The sequence below is a fragment of the Lagenorhynchus albirostris genome, chromosome 12 (genome assembly GCF_949774975.1).
Source record: "Lagenorhynchus albirostris chromosome 12, mLagAlb1.1, whole genome shotgun sequence".
Taxonomy (NCBI): domain Eukaryota; kingdom Metazoa; phylum Chordata; class Mammalia; order Artiodactyla; family Delphinidae; genus Lagenorhynchus; species Lagenorhynchus albirostris.
In genome coordinates, this window is record NC_083106.1 from 35,206,340 (window position 1) to 35,222,121 (window position 15,782).

At 37.2% G+C, this 15,782-nt stretch overlaps 1 protein-coding gene across 2 annotated transcripts; it reads right to left on the minus strand.

Annotated features, from left to right (window-relative positions):
• Positions 1-525: 525 nt before the first annotated feature.
• On the minus strand, positions 526-13,862 carry CENPW (centromere protein W). Of its 2 annotated transcripts, XM_060168167.1 has the most exons (3): positions 13,601-13,862; positions 2,539-2,652; positions 526-646 (listed from the first exon to the last, which is right to left on the minus strand). In XM_060168167.1, exons 1-3 carry the CDS (start codon positions 13,724-13,726, stop codon positions 620-622), a joined length of 267 nt encoding a protein of 88 aa, XP_060024150.1. In that variant the 5' UTR covers positions 13,727-13,862; the 3' UTR covers positions 526-619. The 2 variants fall into 2 exon arrangements, with proteins under 2 accessions (XP_060024150.1, XP_060024151.1); XM_060168168.1 differs by lacking the exon at positions 526-646 and having other exon boundaries at positions 2,535-2,612.
• Positions 13,863-15,782: the final 1,920 nt, after the last annotated feature.

A 15,782-nucleotide genomic window follows, 5' to 3' on the forward strand; every position in this document is an offset into this window, starting at 1 on the left:
CCCATCTACTAAATCTGTGTGACTTGAAGAAAATACGTCAATTTGCTCTGTATTTTTTTTTTGGTTTTGGAGGGAAATAGGTTTTTGAAAACACCCTGCTGGTGTTTACAGTTGAGAAATTATATTATTACACTATTGGTCTAAATAAAAGTAGACTGCATTGCTTATGCAAAGGCATTAAACAGTTAAAATATTTAAAATACACCTAGATTTGACTGCACATTGTCTTCCTTCAGAGATTAAATTGATTCCATAGTTAACTGTGGCTAAATCTGAATACTTATAAACTTAATTCTAAGAAATACATCTCTTCAAGATACTTCACACACTAAGATTCCTTTTTTTGATATGTAAAACATCTGCAATACCAACAAAAAGGGAAGTAGAATGAACTAAAGGCCATTTAAAATGAAACAATTCCTCAAATACAAAGCTTATATAGTTCTATGTGTATACTTGAGACATTTCAATACCAGTAAAAAACATACAAACACACACATCCTTCAGCAAGCCAATATTTTAATACACAATATTAACTGCTATATAAAAAGTGCTTTCACGATCTGTTACCACCTAAAATAATACATCTTATAATTTTCAAAAATGTGTTCTTTGACTTCTAACCTCTGCTCTTCTTTAGAATTACCTGTGAGGGGGAGAAAATGAAGATTCATATTATACCTATGCCAAATAAAACACAATTCCTCAAAAAAAGTTGAAAAGTCCTATGTGTATAGTATGCAAGTCTCTGAATTTATAAAACCCAATTTGGAATGTGATTAGGGAATCTTTTGCCTTATAAACGGTTTTAGACTTCTCTAAAATAGTGTAATTCTCTCAAAGAATGTGAAACATGCCTAGATTCTCAAAATCTGGTTTTATAATAGTCACTTCTAGACGTTAATTTCTTCAACTGTGCCAGAAGTGTACAGATTAATGGCTCCCAACTTGAGGTTTATAGACAATTTAGCAATTCGGGGAGTTAAGGAATGTTCCAAAACTTGAAAATCCTATTATGAATCAGGCATTTAACAACTATAAAGCAATACAAATCCACTGCAACACCAAATTTCTTGTATTTAGGCTGGAATTATATCAGAGACCAAGACTAGTCATCTCAAGCTGAAAAGCTTGTTAGGTAGATAATTTTTAAGATAATTTTTAATCTCATTTTAAACAAAATGAGATCTTAAGTTGTAAAAGACAAGGAACATTAGAGACCAGAATATATCCAAAAATATTGTAAAGAACTTACCTACTTTTAGGTAAGTACACATATAAATTCATTAATAAAAACAAACCAACCCTAAATTTAAGACACACACATACACTCTTCAAGTTCTTAAGCCTTGCTTTACCTGCAGAAAGCACTTATATCAACTTTAATAGTACAGAAACTTGTTGAAATGTTTATAGTTGTAAGAGAATTTAAAGCCCCTTAAAAAATGCCACGGCATGCCCATTTCTAGGCTTCCACAGAGGTCACCAAATAGGTTTATACCCTAGGCCAGTACTTCTCTGTTCTACAAGAAGTTAGTATAGGGACTGCAAAAGAATACTATGTACTCAAATGAATTTACAAAATTCTAAGTATATTATACACCCAAATTTACAAAATACTAAATTAAACAGAGTTCAACAAATTACTGGTATATTTCTCATAAACTTTCATAACTTTACATATCTATAGTTATATAAAGACGTTACCGTTGTGGGAAGTTGGATAAAAGGTACAGTGGAACTCTACACTATTTTTGCACCTTCTGTGAGTCTATAATTATTTCAAAAATATTAAATGTTAAACAAAAAAAGCCTATAAAGAGGTAAACTGTCAAAAATAAGTCTCTCTCACACATCATCCTCCAGTCAACCATGTGCCAATTTCTTGCATATTCTTACAGAAACAAGCTCTCTATACGTAACATTATGACTATTCAAGGAGGTATAGTATGTTAGGTTATATAAACTTATCTGACCCCAGAAGCCTTTTATATTGGGGCATCTATTAACATCAAGTGAAAATAATCTTGGGAACATATATGGAAAAAACTCTGGAACATATGGAAAAAATCTTGGGAACATATATGTAAAAGACATCATACTATTACATTATACAGAAATATCAGTAAGAAGCAATCTTCTCTGCTTATATAAGCAATATGATTCAGAAGTCACTCAAATCTCAAAACAAATGTAGAAAAATCATTAGGTAAACTTAAAATGATCAAGAAGAAAATTTTGATAAATTTCAAGGTAATAAACCTTCTCAGCTATATATAGGCTACTACATATCCTACAGATTAGCAGTCAAACACTTATTTTCCCCTAAATGGCAATAAGGCAATGGCCATGAATCTTTCCATCAGAAATCCATAATATACATAATAAAAAAAACCATAACTCTGTAATTAAAACCCGTGAAAAGCCAAGCATCAACTCAGTCAACAAAACTGAATAAGGAATCTAAACCAGGCAGAGGTGACGAACTAGGTGGTGCTTTAAGGCAACTGTGCTCAAGAAAAGAAATTCAGATCTTACCTTTGCTGCAGCCAGTACATGCTCCTTTTTAATGACTCCACACTTATTCTCACAAGCATTTGTCCGAGCCTCTTCTGCTAATCGATGAACAAAGAGTAAACAGTTCAGATGCACCTTTAAAAGAGAAAATGCAAAAGGATTTTTAAGCTCAAACACTGATGTTTTGAAATAATGACTTTTAAAAAGAATATCCCCAGGCTTCCCTGGTGGCACAGTGGTTAAGAATCCACCTGCCAATGTAGGGGACACGGGTTCGAGCCCTGGTCTGGGAAGATCCCACATGCCGCGGAGCAACAAAGCCTGTGAGCCATGACTACTGAGCCTGCACTCTAGAGCCCACGAGCCACAACTACTGAGCCCACGCACTGCATCTACTGAAGCCCACGTGCTCTAGAGACCGTGTTCCGCAACAAGCCACCGCAATGAGGAGCCCACGTACCGCAACAAAGAGTAGCCCCCGCTCGCGGCAACTAGAGAAAGCCGCGCAGAGCTATGAAGACCCAACACAGCCAAAAATAATAAATAAGTAAAAATAAACAAATTTATAAGAAAAATAAAAAGAATATCCCCAATTTTAATGCTGTACTATTTACTACTGCGATTACATCAATTAACCTTTATTTAAAGTAACAGAATTCACTTTAATATATGTCCATCTTAAGATTCCATAAAAAGAGACTTAGTTATTACAATACATGAAACAAGTCTATGTAAAGCTGACCAAAGGCCATAGACAATAACATTACTCTAAAGGATCATTATATCAAAACATAGGTAGGTCTCTATTAAGAAAAAATATTCCTGTTTCCCATTCCAACTAAATTTAAGTTTCTAATGTAATTTAAAATTTCCCCCAAATTAAAAAAACATATCAAATATTGTATTTAAAGCTAGTCATCTCTCATTCTACAATCCAAGGTATAAAGATTTTGTAACCAGATATTTAATTTGAAATATCTAATTAAAAACATGTTAAGAATTGAAATTTTAAAACTTTATTGCATTTATATACAAAGGTCAAGTTACTTGGCTTCCAACATCAAAATAATCGTATCTACTATTAATAATCTTAAAATTTCTTAAAAAGTAGCCTTAAACTACATAAAATAAGCAGACAATACAAAATTCCAAAGTCCACAAAGAACTGTAGTTATATAAGATATTAGCATTGTGGGAAGCTGCAAAAAAGGTAAGGGGAATTCTCTACTATTTTTGCCACTTCTTGTGAACAAATAGGTATTTCAAAATACAAAGCAAAAAGTCTGCAAAAGGATAGACTGACAAAAGTAAGTCGCTCTTCCACATCATCCCCCAGTAAACTATGGTTGCCAGCTTCTTGCATATTCTTATAGAAACAACTTCTACATATTAGCAAAACATATACATATACCATAATATATATGTAATTATATCATTATTTAACCTCACTATTTCAATATGTACATTTTGCTAAATATTTTACTCAAAATTCACTACCCTAACACAAAAGGGCTACTCATTCTATATGCATATATATATAGCTTGAAAACAGTCAAAGTAGAGCTCGAACCCAAGCAACAGAGAATGTAAAGTGAGTTGCAGTCCTATCTCATTTCTCCCTCTAGCATCACATCTACTGCTCTTTTATTTAAATTACTGGTAACATCTCTATCCATTGCTTCTGCCATGTGCCTGAATTCACTACCAATCTAGGTCCAATTAGATAGTCTCTTTAACATATAATTTATTTGATAATTTATATAATAGTACACACTCTTTGCAGTGAGAATTAATTAATACATAACACTTGGCAGAAGCAAGAAACTAAAATCCTGCAGACTATGGAATGAAAGCCACATTCACAGAAAGAGAGACAAAATGAAAAGGGAGAGGGCTATGTACCACATGAAGGAACAAGATAAAACCCCAGAAAAACAATTAAATGAAGTGGAGATAGGCAACCTTCCAAAAAAGAATTCAGAATAATGATAGTGAAGATGAGCCAGGACCTCGGAAAAAGAATGAAGGAAAAGACTGAGAAGATGCAAGAAATGTTTAACAAAGGTTTAGAAGAATTAAAGAACAAACACCTAGAAGAATTAAAGAACAAACAAACAGAGATGAACACCATAACTGAAATGAAAAATACACTAGAAGGAATAAATACCAGAATAATTGAGGCAGAAGAACAGATAAGTGACCTGGAAAAAGAATGGTGGAATTCAATGTCATGGAACAGAATAAAGAAAAAAAATGAAGACAGCCTAAGAGACCTCTGGGACAACATTAAACACACCAACATTCACACTATAGGGGTTCAAGAAGGAGAAGAGAGAGAGGAAGGACCCAAGAAAATATTTGAAGAGATTATACTGGAAAACTTCCCTAACATGGAAAAGGAAATAGTCACCCAAATCCAGGAAGCACAGAGACTCCCAGGCAGGATAAACCCAAGAAGAAACATGCTGAGACACACAGCAATCAAACTGACACAAATTAAAGACAACGAAAAATTATTAAAGGCAACAAGGGAAAAACAACAAATAATATGCAAGGGAACTCCCATAAGGTTAACAGCTGATTTCTCAGCAGAAACTCAACAAGCCAGAAGAGAGTGGCACAATATATTTAAAGTGATGAAAGGGAAAAAGAAAAAGCTACAACCAAAATTACTCTACCCAGCAAGGATCTCATTCAGATTCGATGGAGAAGTTAAAAGCTTTACAGAAAAGCGAAAGCTAAGAGAATTCAGCACCACCAAACCAGCTCTATAACAAATGCTAAAGGAGCTTCTCTAAGTGGAAACACAAGAGAAGAAAAGGACCAAAAAAAAAAAAACTCAAAACAATTAAGAAAATGGTAATAGGAACATACATATCAATAATTACCTTAACTATAAATGGATTAAATGCTCCAACCAAAAGACACAGGCTCGCTGAATAGATACAAAAACAAGACCCATATATATACTGTCTACAAGAGACCCACTTCAGACCTAGAGACACAAACAGACTGAAAGTGAGGTGACAGAAAAAGGTATTACATGCAAATGGAAATCAAAAGAAAGCTGGAGTAGCAATTCTCAGATAAAACAGACTTTAAAATAAAGAATGTTGCAAGAGACAAGGAAGGACACTACATAATGATCAAGAGATCAATCCAAGAAGATATAACAATTATAAATATATATGCACCCAACACAGGAGCACCTCAATACATAAGGCAACTGCTAACAGCTATAAAAGAGGAAATCGACAGTAACACAATAATAGTGGGGGACTTTAACACCTCACCTACACCAATGGACAGATCATCCAGACAGAAAATTAATAAGGAAACACAAGCTTTAAATGACACAACAGACCAACCAGATTAAATTGATATTTATAAGAATATTTATCATATTTATAATAAATAAACTGATATTTATTCCATCCAAAAACAGCACATTACACTTTCTTCTCAAGTGCACATGGAACATTCTCCAGGATACATCACATCTTGGGTCACAAATCAAGCCTCAGCAAATTTAAGAAAATTGAAATCATATCAAGCATCCTTTACGACCACCACACTATGAGATTAGAAATCAATTACAGGGGAAAAAACATAAAAAACACAAACACATGGAGACTAAACAATATGTTACTAAATAACCAACAGGTCACTAAATAAATCAAAGAGGAAATCAAAAAATACCTAGAGACAAATGACAACAAAAAGATGATGATCTAAAACCTATGGGATGCAGCAAAAGCAGTTCTAAGAGGGAAGTTTATAGCTATAGAAGCCTACCTCAGGAAACACGAAAATTCTCAAATAAACAATCTAACCTTATACCTAAAGGAACTAGAGAAAGAAGAACAAACAAAACCCGAAGTTAGTAGGAGGAAAGAAATTATAAAGATCAGAGCAGAAATAAATGAAATAGAAACAAAGAAAACAATAACAAAGATCAATAAAACTAAAAGCTGGTTCTTTGAGAAGATAAACAAAATTGATAGACCTTTAGCCAGACTCATCAAGAGGGAGAGGACTCAAATCAGTAAAATTAGAAATGAACAAGAAGAAGTTACAACGGACACCATGGAAATACAAAGCATCCTAAGAGACTACTGCAAGCAAATCTATGCCAATAAAATGGACAACATGGAAGAAATGGACAAATTCTTAGAAAGGTATAACCTTCCAAGATTGAACCAGGAAGAAACAGAAAATATAAACAGACCCACCACAAGTAATGAAATTGAAACTGTGATTAAATATCTTCCAACAAACAAAAATCCAGGACCAGATGGCTTCACAGGTGAATTCTAACCAACATTTAGAGAAGAGCTAACACCCATCCTTCTCAAACTCTTCCAAAAAACTGCACAGGAAGGAAGACTCCCAGACTCATTCTACGAGGCCACCATCACCCTGATACCAAAACCAGACAAAGATACGACAAAAAAGGAAAATTACAGACCAATACCACTGATGAATATAGATGCAAAAATCCTAGCAAACAGAATCCAACAACACATTAAAAGGATCATACCATGATCAAGTGGGATTTATCCCAGAGATGCAAGAATTCTTCAATAAAAAAATCAATGTGATACACCATATTAACAAATTGAAGAATAAAAACCATATGATCATCTCAAAAGATGCAGAAAAAGCTTCTGACGAAATTCAACATCCATTTGTAATAAACACTCTCCAGAAAGTGGGCATAGAGGGAACCTACCTCAACATCATAAAGGCCATATATGACAAACCCACAGCAAACATCATTCTCAACAGTGAAAAACTGAAACCATTTCCTCTAAGATCAGGAACAAGACAAGGTTGTCCACTCTCACCACAATTATTCAACATAGTTTTGGAATTTTTAACCACAGCAATCAGAGAAGAAAAAGAAATAAAAGGAACCCAAATCGGAAAAGAAGAAGTAAAGCTGTCACTGTTTGCAGATGACATGATACTATACATAGAGAATCCTAAAGATGCTACCAGAAAACTACTAGAGCTAATCAATGCATTTGGTAAAGTTGCAGGATACAAAATTAATGCACAGAAATCTCTTGCATTCCTATACACTAACAACGAAAGATCAGAAAGAGAAATTAAGGAAACAATCCCCTTCACCATTGCAACAAAAAGAATAAAATACCTAGGAATAAAGCTACCTAAGGAGGTAAAAAATCTGTCCTCAGAAAACTGTAAGACACAAATGAAAGAAATCAAAGATGACACAAACAGATGGGGAGATATACCATGTTCTTAGATTGGAAGAATCAATATTGTGAAAATGACTATACTACCCAAAGCAATCTACAGATTCGATGCAATCCTTATCAAATTACCAATGGCATTTTTTTTTTTTTTTTTACAGAACTAGAACAAAGAATCTTAAAATGTGTATGGAGACACAAAAGAGCCCGAATAGTCACAGCAATCTTGAGGGAAAAAAATGGAGGTGGAGGAATTAGACTCCCTGACTTCACACTATACTACAAAGCTACAGTAATCAAGACAATATGGTACTGAAACAAAAAGAGAAATACAGATCAAGGAAACAGGATACAAAGCCCAGAGATAAACCCACGCACCTATGGTCAAGTAATCTATGACAAAGGAGGCAAGGAGATACAATGGAGAAAAAACAGTCTCTTCAATAAGTGGTGCTGGGAAAACTGGACAGCTACATGTAAAAGAATGAAATTAGAACACTCCCTAACACTATACACAAACGTAAACTCAAAATGGATTAAAGACCTAAATGTAAGACCAGACACTATAAAACTCTTAGAGGAGGGCTTCCCTGGTGGCGCAGTGGTTGAGAGTCCGCCTGCCGATGCAGGGGACACGGGTTCGTGCCCCAGTCTGGGAAGATCCCACGTGCCGCGGAGCAGATGGGCCCGTGTGCCATGGCCGCTGAGCCTGCGCGTCCGGAGCCTGTACTCCACAACGGGAGAGGCCACAGAAGTAAGAGGCCCGCAAACCGGAAAGAAAAAAGAAAAAAACTCTTAGAGGAAACCATAGGAAGAACACCCTTTGACATAAATCAAAGCAAGATCTTTTCTGACCCACCTCCTAGAGTAATGGAAATCAAAACAATAACAAACAAATGGGACCTAATGAAACTTAAAAGCTTTTGCACAGCAAAGGAAACTATAAACAAGATGAAAAGACAACCCTCAGAATGGGAGAAAATACTTGCAAACGAATCAACGGCCAAAGGATTAATCTCCAAAATATATAAACAGCTCATGCAGCTCAATATTAAAAAAACCAGCAACCCAATCAAAACATGGGCAGTAGGGCTTCCCTGGTGGCACAGTGGTTGAGAGTCCGCCTGCCGATGCAGGGGACACGGGTTCGTGCCCCGGTCTGGGAAGATCTCACATGCCACGGAGCAGCTGGGCCCGCGAGCCATGGCCACTGAGCCTGCACGTCCGGAACCTGTGCTCCACAACGGGAGAGGCCACAACAGTGAGAGGCCCGCGTACCGCAAAAAAATTAAAAAAAGTTTTAAAATGGGCAGTAGACCTAAATAGACATCTCTCCAAAGAAGAGAAACAGATGGCCAAGAGGCACATGAAAAGATGCTCAACATCACTAATTATTAGAGAAATGCAAATCAAAACCACAATGAGGTATCACCTCACACCAGTTAGAATGGGCATCATCAGAAAATCTACAAACAACAAATGTTGGAGAGGGTGTAAAGAAAAGGGAACCCTCTTGCATTGTTGGTGGGAATGCAAATTGACACAGCCACTATGGAGAACAGTATGGAGGTTTCGTAAAAACTAAAAATAGAATTACGATATGACCGAGCAATCTCACTACTGGGCATATACCCAGAGAAAATCATAATTCAAAAAGACACATGCACCCCAATGTTCATTGCAGCACTGTTTAAAACAGACAGGTCATGGAAGCAACCTAAATGCCACCAACAGACGAATGGATAAAGAAGATGTGGTACATATATACAATGGAATACTACCCAGCCATCAAAGGGAACGAAACTGGGTCATCTGTGGAGACGTGGATGGAACTAGAGACTGTCATACAGAATGAGGTAAGTCAGAAAGAGAAGAACAAATATTGTATATTAACGCATATATTTGGAATCTAGAAAAATAGTACAGATGAACCAGTTTCCAAGGCAGAAATAGAGACAGATGTAGAGAACAAATGTATGGACACCAAGGGGGGAAAGCGGGGGCGGGGATGAATTGGGAGATTGGGATTGATATATATACACTAATATGTATAAAACTGATAGCTAATAAGAACTTGCTGTATAAAAAAATAAAATTAAAGAAAAACACACAATACTTAACTCTCCCCAACAGTTCACCAAATGTTTAATAACTAATAAATTTGGTGCTTTAAATTATTATGCAGAAATCTTTAGTGGATTGTTATAGATGTTTAAGAATATTTTAGTGATATTTGGGGCAAGCAGAGGAATTTGGGGATTTAAATTTAACATGATAAAGAACCTATGGAAGAAGATATTCTTTTGGTACTTTTTTGATGCACTGTCTTGTTTAATTCTCACAAGAACTCTGAGCTAAATCACCCAATCCTGATTCTTTACATTATACCATGTCATTCAAAATTTCTTTAAACTTCCAATGATATACCATTTCCTTCTGCAACAAAAGTACTCCATAACATGGCTCAATTTCCTCCGTTAATCTGTATTTTCTACTTCTAAAGCTAAATATCTTCCAGATGCCTCAAGAAAAATTCCAAATTCCTTAATACTAAACCCCACTTGACTAGGCTTTTCTAATTTCATCTCTCACCTTTCCCAACTTTCAGTTCTATACTAGGTCTTTTGAACTTCTTTCAGTATTCAAATACAAGTTTGCCTACAGCCATGCTACTGGTTTACAGACTTCTCTAAAAAGCCCAATTCCTCCCAATATGTAAGGTTATATAGATCCATGGCACCCTGAACTTCTTATCACTACACATACTACATACACTAGGCAGCAATTTCTCACCTGTCTTCTTCAATGTACTATAAGGGCTAAACCATGTCTATCTTCCCAGACATTATATCCCCAGTGACCTTTAGCCCATGGCCCAATATGAAGTAGGTAGTCAATTATTACTGCATGAACAGAAGATCCATCCATACCTCCCCAAATTAGGCAAAAAAATTTTTTAGCCAATCCCAAATAAACCACACTCTGTTTTGAGGCTTGAGTCCTTTACTCTTCATGGGCATGAACCATAGATACTGAATTAATATTACTTTTTTTTAATGTCAGAATTTTTTTTTAAACAACCTATTTATCTGTAATAAAACAGTTAATTGAGTGGTGTCACTCAAGGGCACTAAGGTTTAAATTAAAAGGGTCAGAACAAAAGCAAATTTTATGGTTTAAGCTAGACATTCAATCCTGAAAGCCATTCCATCAAGAACTTACACTTTGGAAAAATAAAAAATCAGCTTGCTTGAAAGGTAAACCAAAAGATAATTTACAAAGAGGTATCCATTTGACAGTCTCAGGTGACCAAAAGACTGGGCCAGCCTGACTTCCTCCCCACTTCCTCACAGCACTTCTGAGTTTTACATAAACTGTAAGTACCCAGATATTTGCACAATATTCCTTAGTGAGAAATCTAAAAACTGAGTCACAAGAAAGCCGAACAATGTGAGATTAACGTACACTCATCAGTATTGGCCCTGGTGATATACAATCAAATAAGTCATAAAATAAAACAACAATAAAAAGCCAGTGCAGAAGAATATGAAGTAACACAAGGAGGTTATAAGTAAAATGTTAGAAATATCAATCCACATATAGTCATCATCACTCCCAACTTTAACTGTACACTCAGAATGTTCAAGGTATTATGCTAAACACCAGGAATACAATAAGTTCCCAATTCAAAGTTCCCAGTCCCATGGGAGAATGAAACCTAATTAAAGACAAATGTGTGACAGTAGATGATACTGGAAGGTAAGGTTGATGCTTTCTAAGACCATGAAAGAAGGCTTCACCGAATAATAGGCATTTGAACTGAATTTTGAAATAACTGAAGTATGAGAAGCGGAGTGGAGTGAGGACATCTTCAAACAGAAGAAATATCTTATGCAAAGACATCATAGAAGTATATTAGTTCTGTGTTAAAGATAATGGAAGACACAAAAGGAGATATGTGTGGTCCCTTCGCCTCAAGAAGCTGCATACCGCACTGGGAGACAACACTGACATATAAAACTTAGAGAATAGTGTCAGGGTCCTAGTAGCTAAACTGTATGATGTGCACTCTTACGGCTATCAAAGTTCAGGAAAAAAAACAGACTACCTTAATTGTAGAGAAGTTTATGGATGATGTGGGGCACCTGCTGAGTAAGATAATTAAGTACCAATGGCAAGCAGAAAACCATAAGTAAAGAAACCAGAGTGATGCATGGCATATACAAGATGGTGAAGGAGAAATAATGAAAGCCAAAGACAAGCATACAATCTAGTAATAGAGGGTAGCATAAAGAACTTCCATTCCCCTACCACTGCAAATGCTTAGAATCTCACCTCCCCTTCTTTCCTGTACCACCTGGATCCCACTCCACAATAGAGTCCTCCTGTCCAGGCATCACTTGGGGCAGGCAAGTGTGGATGTGGGAGGAATCTGACTACTTGAGAAATTTCTGTCCAACAATCTACACGAGCTGGTAGTCTCCTAGATTCTAGAGCAGGTACATTTCCTCCCCCCTCCATCTATTGAGAGAACCCCAGCACCAGTGAAAACTTCAGAATAAATTACCTAAAATTCTTTTGAAAATCAATTTCACTTTAATACAGTTCACTTGTGCCACCTTAATCACCACCTTGGGGGAAGGAGGGTAATAAAACAGTATATATTGTCTTTTCTTATAGGGTCTAAAAAAGGAACAAGAAAGGACAGGAGATATTAGAAGGGCTACTTTTCCAAGAAAAAAAAAAGTTGTTTTGGCTCAGAGAAAGGAAAAGTGAAGACAATTCTATAGTAATTTATTAAAATAGAAACCCTAAAATTAGGGGAGGCAATAGAGAGCTGGCAGAGGCTGTAGAGAAAAGAGGTGGGGCAGGGGGGAGGGGGACAATGTAGCTTAAGAAGAGATGGAATGATGTATTGTGAAGCCACCCTCCATGCCATATATCCCTATTATCCACAATTCTTTATCCTTGATCTCAGGGAAATTAGGTGCCCACCTGTAGTGTCTCCTTTACTCAAAGAGCTCTTGTAACAAACCACAGGAGGTGCCTCCTATGGTTTAAACCTAGGGAAACAGTGTTCATTCTGCTAGAGGGATATATATTCCAGGCATTCAACATAAAAACTCTTAATTTATTTCAAAACAGAAATATTACACCGTGGTTTGGTTGTGGGTATTTATCATGTGAGCATTATGCTGCAGTTACTGAGTCAGATAAACTTTTAATGGTTGGGCTTGAAAACTAAACTAACAGGTGTTCTATTTGTCTAGGAAAACGAATTCACATTTGGGAGCATACTACTTACAAATAAACTTTTGGATCAGGGTTCTTTAGTAAATAAGCTAAAGTAGAGGAAATAGGGCAATATATTTGTTTAACAACGTAAAAAGAAGGGGAAGAAAGGAAGGCAAGGAGAAAGGCACTTTTGAAAGGCATGTCAGTAATGCCTTTTACAATATTTAAATAAAAATAACCCAGCCTGAATTCCAAAACCTATTTTTTTAAAATGTATCTTTCGAACCTTTGCAAGTTACACTAAGCACAGTACCAGACTGTGCTCCTTAATAGCGATATTGAAAAACTATAAACAGGAACTTAACGTTAGTTTTCTCCTTAAATTGATGTGGCTAATAGCCTCCTGTAAAAAAAGGTCAGGATATCTACATTTCAGAGGGCCCCAAAACAACTCAGCATCAGGAATACTAACTGATATGCCAGGCCGGGGCAAACCCGCCCAGGTGTTGCTGCGAACACCTCAAACGTAGGCCTGAAAGCTAGATTGGCTGGGGGCGGCAAAATAAAGGCTGGGGGTTATTTCCCCTGTCTCCGCCCCACTTCCAGTCCTAGAAGGGACAAAATCTCACCAGTAGGTCGCTATTTGTCTCCAGACGGAGGTGAGGCTTCCGTTGCTTGAAGACGCGCTTTAGAAAACCGCGGGGAGCCTTCCGCTTTATCAGCTTCTTCTGCGAGACTGTGGTCGAGAGCGCCATCCTCTCCCTCCGGCTCGGGCACCAGCCGCCTAAGCTTCCTAGGTCCTCCCTGCGCCGCACTGCAGCTCACGCCCGCGGGGACACCGAGAACCCCGACTCCGACGCTTCTACAGGCCCTGAGACCAGGCCAGAACGTTTGAATCCGCCGCCAATTGAGCGCGCCTGGCGCCCGGTAGTGACGTCAGCACGCTCAAGCCCCGCCCCTCCCGCGGCGCCTGGCTGTTGATGGAACACACCCTCGGTGGGCGCACCGTGACGTCATAGACGGGCGAACATTGCGGCTTTAGCCTTTAGCACCAGCTCTTTGAAACAATTTCTCCAGTGTTCGATAGAGACGTTGGGAAATTGTGGAAAATGTTGGTATGCCAAAGCAGCCACACTTACTGTCCCAGCTTTCATTCTCTACTGAGCCTAATACCAATGAAAGAAAAAGTAGATGAATAGAAAGAACTCTATGATGTTTCATCAGGATTCTTGAAGAAACAATGGCTTCCTAGCAAGGCATGATTTTCTGATATTAATAGCTAACGTTTTTCACTTTTACGTAATTTTATGTTATCTTATCTGAGGTCTTTTCATGATTCAAGCTTTTCTTTACAAATGCTGCTCCCTTTAATTTTAAGGCCCCTACATTTAACCTTGCAGTAACTTCTGTTGTAGTTTAAATGCTACCTCATTGAATCCTTCCTTCCAAGCAATTAACTCTTCCATCTTCTGTGCTGTCCCTGTAAGTGGTTCTCAGACGTCATCGTGCATCACCTGAAGCACCACCCCTTGGTTTCTTGGTTCAGTAGGTCTCAATGGGACTTGAGAATTTGCATTTCTAACAAGTACTCAAGACATGTTGGAACACTGTTAGTCTGACCACTCTGATATCACTGTGATGTTATTTGTAATTACCTCTAATACTAATGCTGTAGAAGTTGTTGTGTTGTGCTTTCAATATCCACATAGATGCTTCTATCTGGCCTCCCACTTTCAAGATCTCCTCTCTGCCAATAATCTTATCTTTCATCCTATGAGCCATTTACATCTGTGGTCATACACTAGGCCTTGTCATTACTAATACCCTTCCATATTCTCAATTCAGTTGTCTTACTCTTCAACCTTATCTCTGGAACTCACTTCCTCCAGTATCCCCACTTCAACAATTCTTACATGCTACTGGATCACTGTCCTCTCTGTCTCTACCATGTCCCTAACCTTAATCTATTTTTTATTCTCCTTCCTGTGGTCTATTGTACATCACCATAATATCCTCTTGCATTTATCCTTAACTCTCTAGCCAGGCTCTTTTTTTCCCTCATACTCAATTGACAAAAACCCAACCCTGCTTATGTTAAAATCTCAATCCATTCTGTATTTGCATCTGTACATTGATGTTGTCTTAAGAAAACCTTGCAAGTTTGTGTCTGGTCTCAAGGTAAATCCATGACCATTTTATTGAGCCTCCAAATACAGCCTGCAGTCTTTTGCTATTTCTAAAGTCCATTCATTCACCCATTCTCTTCTTCAAGTCTCCCTACACTCCCTACCCCATCCTAACCCTCAGTTGGTGACATTTTTTTAATAACAAAATAGAAGCACCCCATAGAGACTTTCCACATGCTCCCAACACCACATCAATCTCCATCTGCTCCCATGGATGAACCATCTATCTAAGGCCAACTAATGCACTTGTGCCCTAGATCCCAGTTCACTCTCTTTCTTAAGGACATCCTCTGGCAATTCTCCCCTATTTTGCTTCATGAATTTTCCTTCTTTGCTGAATTTTCTTTTCATCTGCACAAACACATGCTATAATATCTCCAACCTTTTGAAAACTCTTTCTGGATCTTATATTTAGCAACTTCCTTCTCATTTTTTTCACAGAAAAACTAGAAAGGATTGGCTAAATTTTATGTCTCCAATTCCTTTCCTCCCATTCTCTCTTGAAGCCACTGCAATCAGACTTTAGTACCTATCTCTCCAGCAAAATTATTTTGGTTAACATGATCAATAACACTTTTAAATCCAGTGGTCATTTCTCAGGCTTCAGTTTATTTGACTAACCAGG